The sequence below is a fragment of the Tigriopus californicus genome, chromosome 9 (assembly GCF_007210705.1).
Source record: "Tigriopus californicus strain San Diego chromosome 9, Tcal_SD_v2.1, whole genome shotgun sequence".
NCBI lineage: Eukaryota > Metazoa > Arthropoda > Copepoda > Harpacticoida > Harpacticidae > Tigriopus > Tigriopus californicus.
The window spans coordinates 5,328,514-5,350,719 of record NC_081448.1 but is presented as its reverse complement, the minus strand read 5'-3'; the positions used below and the strand labels follow the sequence as shown (position 1 = coordinate 5,350,719).

General features: G+C 44.3%; 1 protein-coding gene across 2 annotated transcripts in view; it reads left to right on the top strand.

Annotated features, from left to right (window-relative positions):
* LOC131886769 (homeobox protein cut-like) overlaps positions 1–22,206 on the top strand; it is a 50,720-nt gene that overhangs the window by 15,504 nt on the left and 13,010 nt on the right. For both annotated transcript variants that reach the window (XM_059235170.1, XM_059235169.1), the window contains exons 2-3: positions 14,471–14,707; positions 21,226–21,497. In XM_059235170.1, coding sequence (XP_059091153.1) covers positions 14,471–14,707; positions 21,226–21,497 — 509 coding nt within the window. The remainder of the gene's footprint in view (positions 1–14,470; positions 14,708–21,225; positions 21,498–22,206) is intronic.

Here is a 22,206-nt window from a genome sequence, read left to right as displayed (position 1 = left end):
CAAAACTCCAAAGGATGATGATACTGGTTCCAAGACTCCAAAATGTACGGTACAGCAGCAAAACCCCCATGACACACCTCGCTCAAAAGTTTGAGTCTGGCCACAAGGTGAAGAGACGAGGNAACAAATGCCTCCAATTTTGTCAAAACAAATCGACAATCTGCTCGGCAATTGAATCAAAAATTGTGCAGCTCTATTTTCATTCGAACTTTTAATGAGAGAAATACAGCTGATGATGTTTGGGATCGATCCCATTTTTCAATCTACTTGTGAATGAAATCATTTCTGTAATTGGCCGGTTCGGTTATGCAGATATGAGGGCGAACATTTAACCGCTTTTGTTCATCTATCCGCCCGTAAATAGGCACCTATCCATATGTTTCTAATTTCAATTATTTGAAATCCATTTGTTGTGTACACAACACTGGGAAATGAGGACACATGTGCTCTTTGGATTGGACAAAGAAGAATTTCACATCCCATGAGATGCACGCTTTTACATGTCCTCGGCTTGGCAGCTACGTAAGAGTTTCGAAATTATGGCGCGTACTGTTCTCTGGATATTGTGGATTATAATAGTGCCTCTGTCCATCCACTAATAAATATCCTTTGAAGTCTTCCCTGCATACCGGATTGTACCTGCGATATCACTTGCTGGATTGAGGATGAATGTAAGATTGTAAGACGATCGGTGATAATTTCTCGATTTCACTTTCGTTCTCCTCTCTTATTTGAACCAGTGCTTTGCTTTACTATGGTGCGCTGTGTGCTTGGCTCTTTATGGAGGAGACTCTTTTTGTCTACCTGGGAATGAAATCTCTTCTTGTCGTTTGTGCATGGATAGATATCAAGATGGCGATGACTTATCACTCGAAACTTGAAATGAAATGAACCAAGCCGGACTCACTTATGAATACTCTTCGTCTCAGTACAGGGAATGAACCAACTAACCTACCAAGCAACCAACGGAAGAACGATCGAACCCATACCTGGCAAAAAGGTTCTGTCAAGCGTGATGAAAGTGACAGGGGACGAGTTTGGAGAGTTACTTCATTTCCTTCACTGGAAATGTCGTTAGATGTTAGTATTTTAATGCACATAGCATGTAAGAGCCAAAGGGCAACCAAAAACAAAAATCGTTGCTGAGGTACTTGGTAATTGTGTAAAAAAGCGGAACCTAATCGAACCGATCTACGGCTGTTTTAGTTCCATTTCGGGTTCCCGGAAAATTGCTCTTTGATTTCCATTCACCCAATAGAATCGGAAAGGTCCATTAGTGAGTGGTTGTGGGAGGAAGAGAATGGTTAGTCAAGCTCGGGGCGCATTCTACCACGGTGCCCACAATAGAAGGACGTCAGTGCGCTGATTGCGGTGAGCGCCTTTAATGCCTTCCCTTATGTCATTTCATTGCAATCATGATGAATCCATGAATTGATTCAATTCTAATTCAGGGGAGTACGACGCATTGTTGCAATTATATAACCAAAGATTATTTTACGTATCCCACTAGCTAGCTCCATTCACGTTACGAAGAAGGGCACATGAATGAGGACAAAGGCCAAAGTGCTGAATAATTGGTCTTATCCGCTCTTGTAGCACCATGCGAAGCAATATTATTGGCAGTTTGAAGAGAAATTGTCTCGGAAAACTTTGATTATTGCACATGACAATCAAAAACCCATTTCCTCGCTATTGATTTATGCATAGGACCCATCATGAAAACTACGTTTGGACCATTTTTTGATTGCTCCAGAATTGACCCAGCCCTTCAAACCTTGTAACGTTTCAAGAGTCAACAAACTAAAATGATTCGTTGTTGAAAGATAAAGACCATATCTTTAGGCCAAGTAAGATCAAATTATTGGTGTTCCATTCTTGCTTATGGTGTTCCCCACAACACAGCTCACACCGATAGTCCCATAAGCTGACTGTCATGCATGCATACATGGCATCTCCAAGCACGGAGTAAGTGTACACACTTGGCCATCATTAATCTTGCTTTATTGACAATCTTTATTGAGTTTGGGTCCTGCGTCGATACACCACCCCGACCCAACCATCAGATCCACCACCACCACCACCACCACCAAGCATGACGTGGGGTATTACATATGCTGCGTTCCCAATATGTTTCATTAGAAGAAAGATCAGAGAGGTGCAATCCCTGTGGATAAACAATGTGGATTTGGAACCTTAAAGTAGACATGTTTCGAGCAAAGGTCAGCAACAGGAAAGTGCGTTTTGGCAACCCTGAATCGTGTCAGAGCGAGACGATATTGCCAAAGATGCCATGTTTACACTGAGTAAAGATGCGACAATATCCTATTTGCTTTCCCGCATTGGTTGGCATTGGCTTATTTATTCTCGCCACGAATATACGTTCAGTACGTAAGCTCCATTGGCTCAAAGGAAAGGAAACCGAGTTGGCGGCTAGCTTTGTCATTAACAAACTTCGAATCTTCTACAAAGTAATCTTTTCCGTCATAACGACATGATTTGACTTAATTTGTACTACACCCAGATGGATCTTATTTTCTTCATACGTAATCCCATTGGAAAAAAGTGGTCACTGATCATCGAGCCGACGTCAATTTGCCAAGGTTCGTTCGTTCTTTCACTCGCCCACTCGATGAGTTAGTCAGTCGTTCCTACTTTCGTTCGCTTACGTTGATCCCTTTTGGCAGCTTCACGGCATGCGTGAACCAAAGGGGGAACAGTTTGAGACTTGAAGATCAATCTAATATCGATACTTGTTGCCTGACATTGGGTGTCATGCTTGGTTGATCCCGAAAGGGGTTGGCGACCGCCCTTCCCCTCCATTCAGCTCAACGAGCGGTCCAACATGGACCACCAAAGACCACAACGAATGAAGGCAAGGAAGGGCTCTTGCTCCTCGTCATCCATCCGTTGAACTCGAGGCACAGGAACAGACACAGGAATGAGAATGTGGACCGATTGGCATCAAAATGATTGGAAATCTCAAGGGTAGAACCTCACACTGCATATATGGCAACGATTTACTATTTTTGAACGGGAATGTTTAGCCTTACCTTACAGTAGAAGGGGATTGGCAACGTACAACTTCCCCTTGTCATACAATAGGAAAAGCCTAACCGACAAGAGATGAGATTAAGGCCATTAATGGCCCTAATAAAATTGACAAAAGCTTATATTACCATTGTTCCTGGTAAATCGAGATGGTTTATCTGACTGTCTTTAATTTCTTGTCTAATTGGAAAAGAATTAGTAAACGCAGTACAATCTCTAACCTTTTGGATTACGAAACTGTCACCAATGCACTATACAAAAAGTGATCAGAACTTTGATATTTTGAGGAAGCATGGGCCGGATGTGTGGCGTTCTGGTCACTTGCACAACTGTGGCCTTACTCTCATGTTGGCGAGTATGACTCACGCGTACATTGACGAATTTTCTTATATGGTGATCGGGATAATGGATTCCTTTTCCTTCTTACTCACTTTCTCATTCACTCTCACTCTCACTCTCATTCGTTCGTTCGTTCGATATGGGAACCGTTATGTCACTCATTGATTTTCCATTGGATTATGTTCCATGATCCATCCAGGACTGCCCCCCCCCTATTCCACTTGACACATTACTACTCTCATTGAAAGGCAATATGGACCCTAAAGCATTCATTCAGAGACTCTTAATATAATAATGGCCCACGAGCTCCAACTAAGAAGAAACGTCAGGAAGACGAAGACCATGATCCCCTGTATGTTGGCACAATACTGTTCGATGAACGTACGTACAGCCCTACATATGTATAGGGTCCACACATGGTCTAAGCCAAAGTCAAGGGCTGTTGGCTTCTCACAAAACCGATAGGGTTATTGACGGTTATGCTATGGTCCATGGATCGGGATCAGGGAATAGAGGAAATTTTCTTTTGAACCTTGGCTCTACCACTCCGCTCACTATGCAATAGAGGGAGGACACGACCATCTTGAATATCAATGAGATGAGACCCTTTGAAGGAAGTGCCGTTGGAACATGGATCACGTCAGGGTTAATAAGAAAATTCGTGGCAGACAATCTAATCAGTGCTAATCTGATGCATGAAATCCTCGACAAGCTCGTTCACTCTCTCTCTCTCTCTCTCTCTTCATCTCGTTGATTTACAAGAGGAGAGAAGCCTGAGTTTGTCAACCTATGGTCCTTAACAAAGTGGAAAATGGCAGAAGACAGAGAGAAGGCACATTTACTCAAGCATCATTGGGTAAAGGCTACGGCAATTGTGCAAACCAACCATCAACTAATGGGATTCTGACGAGGTTGTCGGGCGTATTTGATTGAATATCTCACAAGGACTCGTTGTCAACCACCGTCTTGTAGGTAAGGATAGAATTGCTCCTCAGCGTGTGACAGGCTATTTTGTAGGATTTCAATGAAGCCATTTCATTATCATCGGTGTCAGTCACAACAAAGAAAAATGAGAGCACCTTTTCAAACTTGACAAAGCACCCGATGAAACGCGACGAAATGTCCGCAAAAAGATCCTGAAATATGTAAAAATCAAAGTCTTGAAAACAGAGAGGGCAAAAAAGTGCTGACGAACAGGATGGATGGGAGTTGTAGCAGCAGCAGCAAGAGCGGTAGCATTCGGCTGCTGATTTAACAGAGAGAGAGGAGTGTGAATGTGCCGTCATCGTATTGGTCTACTTATTGTGTATGTACTACTTCTGCTGCTCCTGCTTGCCGAGCGTACTGTACTGTAGTGTACAGCAGTACACTACAGAACAGTACGTTCCTAAGAGTGAGGGGCTAGCCCTTCTTGGTGTGATACTCTGCAGACTGAGATTCGGGATTGGAGGTGTCTCGTGTTCTGTCACCAAATTTCTGTTTGTTGCAAAGAAATCTTTGAAGGTGAAAAAGGCCGCAACGGGGATAGGATTTCTGAGTAGGATTTTGCATAAATTCAATCCGTGCGGTTTTTTATCACATTTCCAAGTCGAAATGAAGGAGAAAGAGTTGTGAATGTATTGTCGGCAAAAATGTCCACAACATTTGGAGACGGACGTACTTGGGATCATTCGGTTATTTTCGGTAAAACTCACATTCACACGTGTAGTGCTGTGTGTAGATATGACTCTGAGGCTTCCTTGATGGCTTGATATTTCAATATTGACTTGGTGAGATTTCAACACAAGTTTCTTTTCTCACTTCATTTCTTTTCAATCCTTTGAAGACCGTTCGTTTCGTTCTTCTCTTCTCCAGTTCAATGCATTCAGATCAAGATTGTACCGTAGTCACTCGATCTCCAACGTTCTCAATTCTCATCACCTTAAATGGCAAAAAGTCAATCTCTCCCTCTTTTATTGGGCGAGTCTCACAGATTTCACCCAGGCACTTTTTGCTCATTTGCCTGACCTTTGAATTGAACACATCTTTGGTGTTAGGTGATTTATTGGGGTTCTGGGATGTGATTAGACGCTACGAATCTATTTCTTTCACCCTTCTCTCATCAGTTGAACTTCCGGATCATTTCGGCCAACTCTTCCTTCTGGAGAAAAATCCCGCTCGAGTGTTGAGATTTCAAGATCGAGAAATGGGACCATACAAAGAGCAAATAAGTGAGAGTCTGGGAGAGTCTGTATTGCATTGCCACTTTGACTCATGTTGATATTGATTTCCTTTTAGGTGAGTGTCCGTGATCAGGCAATTCTTTGATCTTGCCAAGTTTCCTTGAGCAAATGTCACTGCCAGTTGATGTGAAGGTAAATTCGATAGGCGCGATTGAAAAATGTCCAGGTACGACGACGACGACGACGATGAGGCCAAGGAGACATGGCCAGTCGCTAGATTCTGATTCTTACAACGCTGATCTGAATGAACGGAAGATGAAGCCGCGGTGGGCAAATATCTAATCCTTTCACTGACAGCCAAAGGATGAGCAGGCAATTGGCATTTGAAAGGCAATCTCTGGGATTAAACATGACGAAAACGAGATTTGCCACTCTTGAGCTCATCTTTCATTCGCGTTCCATTTCCATTCCCTCTTTTCGGCATATCTGTGATGGCACATTTTACGTTATCGAGCAGCTTTGAAATAGGATTGAGTCGGCTGTAAAAATGAATGCCCGCTTCGACTGCTCAAGTTCTTGGCGTGGCTACCGTTCACTCCCACTTTATAGCACAAGTACAATACACCACTTGATCAAGCCATAGTGAGACTGCAATTTGCACCAGGCAAAACGATAATGACTTGTCCCAACAATTAAGTATTGATGGTTACTTCGTGTGGTTTTCATCCAGAGAACTTGAAAGTAGGGAGCAAGTAACTTACCGACTACCACATGTACTATGTACTATGTTCTATGTATGCTCTCACTCAACATTCACTCACTTCCTCCGCTCCTTCGGACCAAGCACTTACCAGACGCATAATGGACTGTCTCGATGGCTTTCGGTACCTAATGTTGTACTCTGGCCTGTCCACCGACTGATGGCCTAAGGGTAGAAATTCTTGCTAAAGTGATTTGAACAATCTATCATGGGCTCCTTGTCCTAGCGTTGAGGTACTATGGAATATTGATTCTAATAAGGCGATTTTAGACCTGGGTTGAAAGTAGCCAGGTCTTCAAGTGAGCAAATTTATATTCCCAGCCTCTTGCCACCAAAGTACAACTGAGTGCATTGTTTTTGATCGTGGAATCAAAACAGCGCTCTTGATAGAAGATTGAAGTCACCATTGGGAGTCTGTTCATGGCCAGTACAGGTACACTACTACACTACTTGAGCTCGATGGTAAACCAAACAAAACATGGTTCGAAGGGAATGAAGGGCAGAACCGAACGAACGGGTCGGTTGATTGGTTAGCTCAGGGCAAGTCAAAGCGCAAAGCAATCACAAATTATTGCCGCCTGCCTTGATAAGTTGCTATAGAATCAAATGAGTGAGAAGCCTTTGACGCTATCAATATGACGTTAAGACGTTTTCTTTTCTCTTGTGAAAAATGGTTGGAAAAAGAAGCCAGAACTTTCGAAGCATTAATCGAAGAGCCAACCAGCAATATCACCACTGCCATCATCATAATCATAATCGAAGCCTAGAGCCCCAAGATTAAAGTTATGACAGCACCAGTTCCACCAACACCACTGGCCCTTCATCAGAATGGGTGCCAAGCAACTCGTCCATCTAACCATTTCTCCCCTCCTTTAGTTTTCGATCTTCCACTTCTAAAGGCACCCAGTCAGCCGAGGTGTAGCAGTTTGGGTGTGTGTATGTAGGTAGTAGTGAGATCTACTCACACACTCTTGGTAAGGCCTTGTAATACATACTTATGTACTGCCCTGATCCTCGTCCAAACACACTCGAACTACTCGTACGTACGTTCTCAAACATGGGCTTGCTCTAAACACGATCGGGTGCTGCTCACAGAATGAAGAGGCAAGAAGAAAACAGATAACAACGATTATAGCTTGGCCTGATCTCAACCCATTTTTGACTATGATTCACTCTCTCGAACCAAAGATTTTGATCACTTGGCACGAAAACGAAATAATGGTTGGCCTATCAGGCCAGTTGGCTCGGGTAGAAAAGCATACTGCGGATGCGAGGGTACCACCGATTTCGTGATTTGGAGCGAAATCGAATGGTGCCTCCTCCACGCACTCACACGGACGGATCAAGGAGAGGATGCTCAAAAGAAGTTGGGGACGGCAATCATGGACCAAATGGTACACAGATTGGAGTGGTTATATGTACATATGTACAGAGTGCATGCATGCACTGGAGATACCAGAGGAATTGGAGGTGGAGGAGATCATGAGTGAGAAGCAGAGAGGTTCCGCTCTCGTCTGATTTGCCTGGATGGATTTGATCTCATAGACAATCAACTTGAAACGAAGAGGGGGGAGGTGATCATTCCAAAGCACGAATGAGATTTGAGTGTAGTCGTGCCTTAACTCTTTGAAATCGTTCAATACGTTCCCGTCAAGCTTCCATCATTTCTTGACTTCATCCTGCTGCCATTTCATGCCCACATTCAGCCAGGGTAGCAGACAGACAACCCACTAGCATGGCCATCGAATGGATAGAGCTGATCAAGCAAGTCTTTGTTGCCTCCTCCTCCTTCTGCTTCTTCTGCTTCTTCTTCTCCTTCTTCATCCACCGATTCACTACAGCTGGCTCCCTCTTCGTCTTCTTCTTCTTCTTCTTCTTCTTCTTCTTCTTCCATCGTTTCGTGCTTGAATCCAATGGAGCCGAACACAAACCAATAACCTATCAACTCAAGGAGTGAGAGAGAGAAAGAAAAGAGGAGGAGGAAGAGAAGTGGAAGACGAACACGAAGGAGGAGAAGGAAGGCTCGGTGCTTGGAGCCTTGTTCACCTTGCCTCTCTCGAACAATGCATGCTGCCTAGTTGAGAGCTATTGAACAGGAATCGAACTTTGAGATCTTGACTGCTTGGATCGCTGAAGCAAGAGCTGGGCCGTGGCTGCTGCTTCTGCTCCAACTACCACCACTACAACTCCCATGCTGTTGCTTCAATCCAATGCTAGAACTCCGCTTAGTGGAGATTGGAGATTGGAGTCTTCCCCCAAAGGTGGACGAAGGAGAAAACCGAAGAAGGCGAACGACAAGTCGATCAGCCAATCACGGCAATGGATGTGCTTGATCGGATTTGCTGGATTTGCCTGCTCAACAAGAACCTACGAATACGACCACTATCCACACGAGAGACGAGAGAACGAAGAATGAACGAGGAAAGGAGAAGAAGACCGAAAGAAGAGACTACTCATAGGAAGAACCGAGGGTCCAGTACCAAAACGATAGAACTTGAAGTAACTTCACAAGCATAAGCAACAGGCCTACTGTACTGAAACACTACTGTGTGCTCCAAGCACAGGCCCATATGAGGACTGAACGGACAGAACCAGCTAGAGAGGAAAGTCAATGAGTCTTAAGTGGCGCTAATGCCACACTTACTACTCAATATCACAGATGGGAAACCAAATCCCCCATGTTCTCAAAACGCGATCAACCGTAACCTAAAGTCTCCTTCCTCCGGCCATTCAGCAACGGATGAGGAACTCTGTCAACTGAGTTATGCTTCAATGACAACCAAGTGTTTGAAGGACCACCACCTCCGCTTACTCATTAGGCCCACTACCAATCACTACAAATATCTTCAATAAAGGTGGGGAAATCCTAGACGAGCATGACTGTAAAAATGGCGAGCCATTGTTGTAGTTTTTTTGCTGCTAGATGGATGGCTGAAGGCTGCTGAAGGTACTCAACAGGTCGTTGGCTTTAAATCTGTGCTTTGTGAGATGAAGTACAAAGCATTGTCAGCAGCTCGTCTGCCCGTTGCTGCATGCACTTTTATTCGTTCCCTCTTTCGTTCACAGTTCATGGCATTGAGTCATTGCCATTTACCATTACGATTTCGGCAACACATTCGTTGTGTACATAGAGTCCCCTAGTCATGGCCGCTAAAAGAAACGAAGAAGGAAATTCGACTCTCCCATCTTTTTCTCCGCCTTCTTGAACTGCTCGTTCCACATCTGAAAAGTCAAACCTTTTGAATGTCGGACCGGGTTCTCCGATGAGATGATATTTATCGACTGCGGTCGTTGTTTGGCTTGATATGCTTGGAACGCATCTACGTTGACATCCGTCTATTTTATGGTTTCTTCCTCACCGTCTCTCCATTGTTCTCTGATTGTACACGTCCTATTTGATCTGATTGAAAATCATCATCATTATCTGGGCCAGAATGAAAGAATCTACGGTGCCTGTTTGGGGCCACAGGCCAAGCCAGGGCCACAAGTTGAACAACCTTAAATGGTTTGATGTTGGAGGCGATGGATTGTTGCTATCGGATCAGATATCCGTGCATTCTCATCCCTCAATACCATTGTACATTATTCAGCATTAGCGGAGTCCTCCCAGAGAGCGGTCCAATTAGTCAGGCCACACAGTTAAAAGGAAAATCAAAATCCAGATGTATCAACCTATACGCATATACCACATACTTTGTTCCTAGGTACTCGCGTACAACTAACCGAAAGCGAGACTTCCGTTGGAACAAAATGTGGCTAGAAACTCTGCAACTTAAAAGCTTGTTTGAGCCGAGGTGTTTCACTTGATCGGACATAGTATATGAGTTCAACAAAGAATAACTTTTTCCATTGGGAAAACATCCTCGGGTACACAATATTTTGCAGTGTCTTGGTGTGCTCCCAAATACTACGAAGCCGTCTATCAATTGAGAGCATCTCCATCACATGTTGTCTTGAGTCAATCGAATATCTTCTAATAATGCGACTCGACTTTATCGCAATGTGACGCTGCGCTCCATAAGTTAGCTGTATCTTTTCGTGCATTGATCATGATAGAATGCAATGATGTCATGAGAGGGAACGATTGTATGTCACATCTTCCAGCAGAAGGAGCTCTTTTTGCAGCCAAGACACTCACAACTTTGGTAGTGCTATACTCACTGCGTACAGAATCGACTGGAGTGGTGTTCGCCTGATAATAACTTGAAGCGGGCCAAGACGACGGAGCCCTTCGAATCGATATGACGGCATCCGGGGGTTTGATTGCATGCATGAACATCCTAAGCCCTCTCCCTACTAGTTCATGCATAGAGTAAGTACTGTACTACTTGTAGAGAGTGGCTGCTAATGTCGTTGTTGTTGTTGTTCCACACATCATTCTGGGTCTTGGAGAATAACGTGGAAGATTGTCATCGGTGGCTAGATTGGAAGCAATAGCCAAACCGCAAAAGATAGCTGGATGGAATCTTTGTGATCTGGTCGAATCAAAGAGTGCAAAAATCGAAGGGGCTCGTTTTTCACGTAGGAAATGACCACATTTTTACGACAACGATGTGGTCGGTGCGTTCGTGTGTATCAATTTCTGTCGATAACATCTATCCTCTTTGTGGCTGTCAGCGGGTGATTGAATGGTATCCCAACAAATCGCCAGTTTATATGTTTGCAAAAACAACAACAACACAGATTATATTGCTCAGCAAAAATATTTTGCACGTTCAATCAGTTTGACTATGGTGTAGTATGGCTACTGCCATCGCACAATTCCAATGGATTGGAGAAGGCTCGGTTGAAGGGCATCCAGGTGCTGCTGCTCTCCGTCAATCAAGCAAAACCTTGTCTTGGTTCACTCTACTCTGTCGTTGTGTGGATATCCAAGTAGAAGTATACACTCTAATGTGTTTTGCTCGGGCGAATGGTTGGAAGAGCTGAAATCATCTATAGGTTTGTTCAGTCAGAGAAGGTGACGGGTGACTGTACGACGCAGCAGTGATGGTAGTGGTAGCGGTACGAGTGGTAGTGGTGGTGGTATCGTGCTAATCACGTCCCATCTTCCAAGAGCTTTTAATGGTTGGAGTTAAGTACCTATTGTGATTTGACGTGCAGAACTGAACTGGAATAATAAGGAGAGGGAGGCCAGTCAGGCAGTCGGGCAGTCGAGCGGTCGGGCTGATGGGCAGGCTGGCAACCATTTGAGAAACTAGCTCTTCTTGACGATGTCAGGAGAACAAAGTCGATCTCGAATGTTTTACGGGGAACAATTTCACCCTATAAAAGTGCTCCATTGTGCCGTGAATCGGACTCACGGATTTCGTTTCTGTAAAATAACACGAAACGGTGGCTTACCATTTCATTCACAAAAGCTAGTTGTGTCAACAATTTCGTCTATACAATGCATTCGAGGGAGGCTCGATCTAGCTTTCAAAGTGTGTATTTCTCTCTCTTACGTATTGTGTGTGGGGCTCTCACTCTTCTCCCAATAATGAGTAATCATCCAACTCCCATTATTTCCAATAAATGACAAGGCGTTACCGATCAACACCCTAACCACACCTGGTACAAAGAGCCTTAACCACCAGTCAACCTTGCACCTACTGTCAGAAATCAACTTTTCCGATCTTTCCCACTTCCACTCGCAAGAGTAGCAGGACCCAACTCCTGTGTCCTCCTTACTTATATGATTACCGTACCAAACACATTTCCAATAATGATCTATAAGAATGAAGGAGGGCGTTTAGTCAAGTGTGACGACGTCAACGACGACCCCCAGAATGATCAAGCCTCACCTCTCCCTATTTCAATCATATGCATGGTAGCATGTACTTGTAGTGAAGGTCTCCTCTTAAGGCTCAATAATTATCGGTTGGTAATTGGAACTGAGCAACATGGGCTCAGAGTTGTGGAACACAGCAAATCGTTGAAGACTAGGGACGGAAGGAAGTGGTCATAATCATTATGTGTGTGGCGGGGATGATCTGCAACATTTGAGGCTAATTCTCTCGTGCCATCGCCAGTTCCAACACCACATGCGCTTTTCCAATCACCAGGACACCCCTAGAGGAATACCAGGAAAAGCTCACTCCACACCTTCCCTCCCCAAATACTCCATAATCCTGTACATATGTACGTACCGTACACGGTGATGTGGTTGGTAGGTAGGTAGTTGCTACTATGTAGGTTTTCTTTTATGGGACGATATCATGAGGTTTTATAAGAGACTCTTGTGGAGAATGTGCACCCTCTTGAATCCATGATTTTTTTCTTAGTCTAGTAGTGAGTGGCTTGCTCGGTGAGTACTTGTATCTTCGTCGTCGAAGGAGAGACCCCTTGCTGATTCTAAAGCCTCACAGAGTGCTTGTTGTCATATGCTATAAATTGTTTCTTCTTGAGGGTCTCGCTTTGAGTCGTTGTACGTAGTCGTCGTTGTCTCCAGTGGGAATTGGCTTCTGATCGAAAAGATAATTTGGGAGTAAAAAGAGTTTCTGCTTCAGCCTTTGGCCAATGCTAGATCGGGAATTGAGAATTTTCGACCCATACGTACCCTGTAGCTCTCGTACAGTCTGTGTGTGCGAGTGTGTGTGGTTGGCTGGTAGTGCTATTTTAGTTGGCATTAAGAAGGAGAAGGAGGATGTCGATGTCATACCAATTTCCAAAGATGAAATCCTGCTTCGAAACTAAATTGTCAATTTCCTCTGCTTCGCGAAACAACCAGGCCAATCCGCCCCACAAACCTATCCACGCCTGGATGAAAAAGCACGGTGGGGGGATAGGAATGAAAACGCATAATGAATACAGTATTTTACCCCAATACACGTCAAAGAGGATTGAAGAGATGCTTTTCTGGATAACATTGTGTGAGTCATGTGTCAAAACAAGGATTTAAGAATAACACCCTGTTGGCTGGCAGATTGCGAACGTCTCATTGTGCGCGATGAGAGGCCGACGAGCGACCTCCTCCGAGGTTTTCGAACCCAAACAACGCCGTCTGTTTGCGGTCGTCAACCAATGCGTGTGATCGGTTACAATTATAGTAATAGAAGTTTGAAATCCTGCATTTCCCACCCCCAGTGGAGTCAAATTCCTTATCACACCACTCTCTCCAAGTTTCTGGCGGATATCTCACATGCATAAAATATATTAATATACGTGATATGCATTGCTTTAGATATGAAAGCCTCCTTGAAGTTCGTTGAAATTCCTCCCTCTTTCTCTCTTTCGCTCAATCCCCTTCGTCTCTTTTCATTCTTCATGGATGGATCTTCTCATCTTGGAACCATCGATTCATAAAAAGGGAGAATATAAACATGCACAACACCCGGATAAGCCTTCTCATTGACAGCAGGGTACATACTACACAGCACTTCTCTTCACTACTACTCTACGGTCCCCAGGAACCATGGTACGCTGTATGCTCTCCACTCTCTCCGGGGGAAATTCGTACCATGAACTAGGGGAAGAAGAAACAATAAGAAGGACCTCATCCGCTTCATGAATTTACTCAAGATTCTCAGCTTGTTCGTTCACAAACTATTTTCCATAGGGCTGCTGGATAAAGGCCGGTGATTAAGTAAGCGGAAGTTCCGTTCCGGAAAACAGTTTGAGCTTCAGCAACCCTGATCGTCCCCATTGCAAGGATCTGGTGAAGGTAGCTTTGGAAACTATGCGGTGCCTCACATCTTCTTCCTCTCTATCACCTTGCCGGTGTATTTCCTATACATTTGTGCATCGCTTATCCTCTCAAGGGAGAGATATTACTGCCATCAATAACAATGGATGGAGTTGGTTGGTGTTCATACGCAAACACTCTCACTCACTCACGATGGTTCTCTTAGTAGGGAGGTCTTTGCCAATCTTCGGGGCACCCTGCTCTACGTACCTCAAACTACTTCTTTACGCCTATGAACATTTAGAGTATTGTACTTCCTTACATTCAGAACTCTCCACAACGATCTTTCATCTACATGTGGTATCTGGCAATGAATTTGAAATTATCCCATCCAATGGATGTCGGTTAGCACATGATGAAGCCTCGTTCTTGGTAGATAGAAACTTTCTCAATATTCATGGCAATTCCCTCCGAATAAAGTGAAAAGGAGAATTCCAGTACATCTTGAGATAAAACACCGACATATAACATAATAGCCCATCTCTTATCCATTTTCAGAGGGTCTCATTGGAAAATGGTTCCAAGTTGAATCGTGATCCAAGTCCCGATTTTTCGTCCAAGGTGGACGAAGACCAGATGTCCACTCATAGAAATCATCACTACAAAGCATCCTCCAATATGCCAGACCTAAACGAGGTGAAAAATGCCCGTCGGATCCAAGCATCCTCCCATGATGTCGAGGCCGAGTCTGCAGTTCAAATGAAGGAAAGAGTCCTTCACTCACGTCTTCAAGAGGTAAGGATAGATTTTCTCCTCGTTCTTCTTCTTCCGATGGCTCACATTGAATAGCAGTCACGTAACTTCACTTGAACAAAGTACAGTACATTTACAATTATTCGTACATGTAGTTGTTGCTTGACCTTCCAATTCCAATGCACGTGCGTACTTCTACGTAGACTGTTCTTGTTCATGAGGTGATGAGTAGAAAAGTGACAAATTCTGCAAAACGAGCTCCAATCTTGTCTAGGCACTCTCGTAGGTACGCTCAGGCAGCACATTCTGTATTGTATTATATTGCACATGGGCGTGAGTATGTTCAGGTGGTGGCTGCCCGGGTGAAAATGAACTGAAAATGCTCTCTCCAACAAAACGATATCCATTAAGAGGGTCGGTCCGCGACAATGCAGATTAATGCCGGTGCGTCCGGTAATCTTCAAGGCATATTTAGCCAACAAAAGACAGGGAACAACAATGCAGAAATTGTTGTGGCCATTTCAAGACACACACACACACACATACACACACACATTGATGTCGACGACAATGAGGATGATATGTGTCCAACAAATCCCTGGTCAAAGTGGGTTGGATATGTCTTCAGGGCTAATAATATCTCTCAACCAGCCCATGGATTGTCAAATCAATTTTGAAGAATGGCTCCTTTTGCAAATGCTTCAAGCATTTTGCGCAATCGACCGTACACCTACAGTATAGTGGTGACTATCGAAGTTTGCGGTGGCCCATTTGATGGTTCTCGTGGATTTTGGCTGCATTGGTGCCAAGACACATTTGCGAGATGCTTAGTCATCCACTGAGAACACCAGAAAGAGGATTCATTCGAATGCACGATTGTGAACAATTGACACAGTGGATGTAGAATGATGCTCCATACAGAGCCCAGCAGACCTAGACCATTTAGCTCGTTTGATAGCAAAAGAGCAGAAAAAGTGGCCCAACCACTTTTCATAAACCATTTGAGATGCCACGCAAACTATCAAAGCCGGCTTTGAAAACGCTTCAAAGCAATTCATGCGAGCCAAAATCCAGGGCGCGAACCCCAACGTGATAGCGTAAACCTTTGGTGTTTAGTCTTGGCCCGATGCCCAACCGTCGTCGACATGCAACGACCAACCACCTCACTCTGATTGGGTTTTGGGGGAGGGGGGGGGGCTGAGAGAGAGAGAGAGAAGCAGCACCTTCGCTCTTTGGGTAAGACTTCAAGAGCTGATCCATCAACAAATATTGAATGCATTGAACTGAACGACCCACATGGCTAGCATAACAGAGAGGTAGCTCGGATTGGAGAAAGAAGGCGGAGGCAATCCCTGGGTGCCGAAGATAATTGGCTGTCCCGACTTGATCTCACCAATAAGCAATCAGATTCTCATCGTTATTCAATCAGATACCCGCAGTAACCTGAGTCCTCTCAAGTACCTGAGCAATCCACGCCATGGTGTTCAAGCTCGATCTCCTCCTCCGTCTCATCATTATTCTTCTGGAATAAAAAAAGTCGATTCAAAGATGCGATAACACCCTTCTGCTTCAGACTCAAGCGAGTTCAAACACGCCTGCTGGGCTTTGCGTTACTTCTCATTGACTGCTAGCTCGTCTTCACAGCCTTACTCTAGCCTAGTGTCCAAGATTGGAAGCATTTTATGTGGTGAGCTCATGACTCTGATATAATTGGATGGCAGCTTTTATGTATTGTTGTCGTCGTAGTTGTTGTTGTGAATTCGAGGGGCTTCAGGCCGATTGGAAGTGGGCTAACTGACTTGACTGACGGACGGACGAACTGACATGGCTCTGGCGGGCAGGATTGTTGGGTGGTTGTCCGATCAAGGCTTCAGAAGAACATGTCCATCAAGTTGAGAAAAGAGTTTGAAAAGAAGGAGGACTTCTTGGCCCCCCTACTGGGACTTGATGCATGCTCTTTCAATTATCATCTGACATTCACATTCCTTGAGAGACACAGAAGGCACCACAGAAGGGAACAATCACTTGCGGGAAATTTATCACTTCCACCTCCGATCATGATCGCATTTAAATCTCGACGATTCAGACGAGAGCTTGGCGTACTCGGACATGTAACCATATTGGAAGACTTTCCTGAATCATAGAGATCCTGTGATCAGACTGGTGTTGTTGCCCCAATCTTTTGTGTCTATCTCCAGTCAAGAAAGTTTGAAGGTACCACCGCTCCTACCGCTGCTACGTATTGCGAGGCAACTTATGTCAAAATATCAAAGTTAGATTGGCCATAGCTTCCGCCTACTCCGCGGACTTTGGAGAGCTCCGCACCAACAATGATTGGGGAAGGGGATGGCGGAAATATATATAGAAACGCCTCGGTTCCCTTGGTTATGCCAATTCATGGATATCCCTCAACAAAGACAAAATCCAGAGAAGAACTGCCAATTGTCAAAGTTTGAGGAAAAGGAGGAAAAGAAGTGGCCCACCACAAAGTTCGATCTTTTTGCCGCAGTTCCTTAGCATGACATTGGTACCAAGTCAAAGAGTGATTGGTCCCAGATCTAACTTTTTTATCGAGCCAACTGTCTTCCAAAGTTTCCGCACGCTTTAACCAATATTGAAAGCGATTTATTTACCCTAGGAAACTTGCTTAATAGCCATGGGTCTCACGCGACCTCTTAGCAAAAAAAAGAAAACCACGCACCTTCCTTCCATCCAACAGATCGAGAAATAGTCTGTCGACCTAACCTCGATCGGATTGTTACATTGCTGCCTGCCAACAACCATCCGCCCTGGATTGTCTGAACTCTCTTTCTCAATGATCCGTTCTCAACGCGTCGTGGATAGTACGTACACCCATCGGGTTCTCTATAATTTTGCCGAAAAGTTATGGTGTAATTAAAAATGGTAAATACTCCTTGGGATGATCTCTCCGAGGCCTGGAAGGCGGAATGACTTGCCCGTAGCTGACTGGCTTCTACCCTTTCTTCTTCTGACTTGTTGAGGGGACCGCCCGAGATATCGTTCGTTCAAAAAAAAATCGGACTAGAAATGGGCATAAATCCTATTTCATGGGCGCTAACCAAGCTAACCAGTCAGAACTCTAGCCCCAGTGTCTTTACCATACTGAAGCTATTGGTGGAGGTTGATGGTGCAACTTATGAAAGTACTGCCATTCTCCCTGCCAAACGCCCTTTGATTCACTTGAACGGACATCGTTGGGTCTCGAATCGTTCCTCCACCCAGAGATTTGTGCCCCTCTCCATTGCTCAACCAGCAAAGCTTGCCCACAACAATCATCATCAGCGTCATAGCTTTGGGTGAGAGCACAAAAAATGGTGCCCAGACCATGTGGAAACCCATAAACAATTATCATTCTTTCCACAACTGGAGAATATTCTTCCCAAATACCCCGGTCATTCGTCGTCTTGGTCCGTCTCCCTTGGATTTTTTTTGTCTCCGCCATAAATTAGAAGTAGGTAGAGAGGAGCAATTGGACCTCAAATGGCTGTGGAAAATAATAGGAGATGGATTCAATACAACCACGTTTTGGACGGTTCAAATTGTTCCCAAATATTGCCGTTGGTGATCCAAGTCAGGGTTGAGAAGAGGAATTCGGTTTAGCATACTTACGGACATACATTTACTAGTAGTTTATTGTTTTTTGCGCGGTTGTTGAATGCTGTCAGTTCGGCATGAGTATGAAACCTCGTCTCGACCGGTAAAGGAATATGGAGAGTTGAGCAAAAAAGGTCGTAAACTATTTGCAAAGCCCCAACAGGTACGATATGTGTGTTCAAGCTTAGGTGCCGAAATATTTCGCAGCGGGGAGCGCAATTGATAGATCTCCGGAGAAGGGTAATCCCCGCAATATTGCGCAGGTCTAACGACAAATATTTTACGTATTTTTATATAAACACACTTTTGGCTCATTAATGATGATTGGTTAGCATTTTCTCGTCCTGTTGATGAAAATGAACATCAGTGTATGTATTGCTACAAATCGACACAAAAGGTATTACCCCTTTTTAGATAACAATGTCTTTAAGCTTTTGATATCGTCAGCTTTTAAGACTGCCAAGAAAGAACCCAATATTACTTTTTGTGAGTGATTCATAATTCCATCTTATGACGGTCATAGGGTTCGTTTTTTGCCACTCGATCCAAGACATTCTGATCAAAACGTGACGGGGAACCATAAACATTGATTAAAGGTCAAGGTGGCCCTCGATTCCCCAGCTTCAAGGCCAAGTTCACTTTGGACTTCAGAGAACGAAAGAATATGGCTCCATAAAAAGCGGGAACATTTTCTGCAAAACACTCTCATTTTTCTGTCAAATGCAATAACGAGTCGGAGATCCAGAAAACGTCAATTGATGTGGCATGTTTAATGACAGCTCGTGAATAAGACGAACGAGGCGACTTCTCGTTTTTGAACCTAGTCCACTGCACCCGGTGAGGTGCGGGCGGCATTTCACGGAAAGCCGAGTAATTTCCAATTAGAAATTGATTAAACAGTCACTTCCAAAGCAGGCGTGCCTCAAGCCAAACTTGGCAGAATGCGTGATATTTGCAAACGCGATCTTAGCCTTTGCTATTTACTTGGATTTCCTCTTTCCCCCTTCCTACTTCTCTTTCCCTTGTTTCCTACTCATGAAAAATGCTCAAAAATACGAGGATTTTTGTAAAATCAGGACACTCACTACATCTAGTGCATATTCCCTATACATAGGCATTACGTATGAAGACTCTGGCAAATGATTTACAAATGTCTCCGAATGTTGGCCCCACTAACTGCAGGTCTCGCCATTGTGCCGAAACGCCTCATTTCAATGCCATCAAATATTTGTCTCGTAAGACGGATGTTTTCGAGAGAAAGAAGGAACCGTTTTTGGCGTTGAGTAGTGGGGTATTGCTTGTTTTTTTCCTGCCTTTCTCGTGTCATCACTCCTAAGAGAGGCCCAGGTTTTGAAAGGAGAAAACGATTGATAACTGAAAACTGCTCATTTCACGAGGCCCACGACAAAGGGCTTGAATTACTGTACCACATATGGCAAAGCAGCAGTATTTCACTCTGCGTGGTGTGGATGTATGTTTTTTTTTTCGTTTGGCTAACACGATAATCATAGTGACTGAAAAATATGTGCATCTATGGAAACAAGCGGAGTGAAACTTGGCGCGATTTGAGCATGAGTGGAAATCTCGAGGACGAGAAGGTGTACTACTGTACGTACGCGTAGTGAGTACAGTGGTGAGCTGGAAATAACGAATTGCAAGATGAATGTCAACGGGTATTTTTTGCCTCTTGATATCTAATTGTCTTTTGAGAATGCAATTTAGACAGACAAATCCGTTGCGGCAAGGAAATGATTCCATAAAATCCATCAAAGTCAAAGAAAAAGCGTCGTCGCCGCCTCCTGGGGACGCCAACTGTGGAGATGGTGATGATTAGGCTTTCCAGTTGTTCTCTATGAGTGCAAATTTATTTCTGATCTTCCCACAGGGTACAGTACACACCCCAGCCCAGCCCAGCCCAGTACAGCTTACCGCTCTCAGTTTATCCTACACGGTGTACAGTTGGTTCCAACGTGTCTTAATGATTTAATAAGATAATCACTGCAGAGCTTTTTGTCGCTATTGAAGCGCAAAGATGAAGTTTGACTTGACACTTGCAAAAGTGTCTTCGGTGCTGCCACACCAAGTACCTCCACTAGGTCCACCTTGACTGGGTGTTGGGGTTGTTCCCATGTCTCTGTATGATTGACATTGCACCACAATTTGGCACCAAGCAAGACTGGTGACTCTTCTTTGGCGCCAGGTTTTTGAATCTCTGTTCGTTACTTCCGTAATGAAGCGTCACTCTTCATCAAAAGTCGTCTAAGACTTTCGAAAAGAGATCCGTTGTTCATTCAGCTCGTTGGTCTGAGTGGTTACTAGGAACCTTCCCACTTACCTACTACAGTACTGCCTTCACTTGGCATTGGGTTCGTTCTTGATTGTGGACCGGCAAAATGTCATTGTCACGCCTGACAATCTCAGGCAAATTATTCTAGCCCCAGTTAACTCCGGGTACAACAACGTTCGGGCAAAAAAGTCAGGAGACCCGACTCATTGAAGTCTCATTGGTCCGGTGACTGGAATAAAGGCTAGTAGCCTTCGCCAAGAGGCTCCCAAAAAAGGGACCTTCGGCTATTGCTCGTTCCTGCTTGAAGAGTACGTAGTGAACAGTGAGAAAACCAACGAGCTTAGTAGTACATAAAGCGACCGCACTTGGAGTGTATGTAGAAAGGATGGAAAAGTTTTTCCCTTCCGTCATAGTGTTCACTTGAATAAAGTCTGCGAATTTCCGCTAAAACGATTTCTGACATGAGGACTTAATGAAAAATCACGCTATTGCATGAGACTCGCCCGACGTTACGAGTGCAACTCAGGGTGAGGGGGAACCGATTCCAGTCATTAGCCAAAAAGAACGAAGAAAGGGTGACCTTACTACTTGAGACCCAATTCCACCTGCCTTTCGTCAGACTGCTATTCAACATGTTTTTGGGGTTCCATCATTTCAGTTGTCGGATAAGATTCGGGTGACGAGTGGAGCTTCCGGAGACAGAAGCGAGGATTTGTCCTCGGTGTCAAAATCCAAAGGCCCTGTTGATATGGCCAATGTCAATGGGAAACTCCAAGAGCTTCACGATACCTTGTCTCGATTACGGCAAGACTCCGAGGATCAGATCCAGAGACTCCGGCAAGAATCTCAAGACGCCACCAAAACCATTGAAAAACTCCAATCTCAACTTCAGCAACAAAGTGACTACGAAAATCTCAAGCGCGAGATCTTGTAAGTAGCTCGTCACACCCGACCCTTTTTTTCGAGTACCGTTCATGCCATTGACTATTGCTATGAATGTAGGACTGAAATCCAAGCTAGGGTTTCCTATTTGTATACACTGTGTAGATACTTCTTGGGAGTACGACCACTTTTGTTGCGTACGTGCCAAATGTCTGACACAATAGTAATGATGCACCTCACCAAGTTGAGATCATGCGCCTCTTCATCAGGCTCAGTTTCACGGTAGAGCGTTACTACTTCGTTTTCCTGCATTCTTAGTTTCCAAGCACTCATTAACTCTCGACAAACCATGCACAATCATAAAAACTAACGTTTATGACTCTGAATCCTCCTTCGAAGAGGCAAAGAGTCAATCACCTCCAGATTTGATGGGCGAAAGAGCTCACCACGATGATGATTATTATGACGACGACGACAATGATGCCGCTGATCTTGAGGGTTCACTAGTAGTACCTGATGGCGGTGGTGATGATCATCTCACTCCCAAGCATTCATACATAGAAATGTCTCTTCATTGTCGCATCTATGATGGGCCAAGATTCAGTCACATAATTGCAGGCTTATTCGAGTATGTGTGTCTAAGAAATTGGTCGCCATGCAACGAACTGGCTCCTGAACTTTTTTCCCTGTCGCTGCCATCGCCAGTCGAGACATCATTGTGGTGGAGGCCATTTCTCAAGATGGTTGATCGTAAATC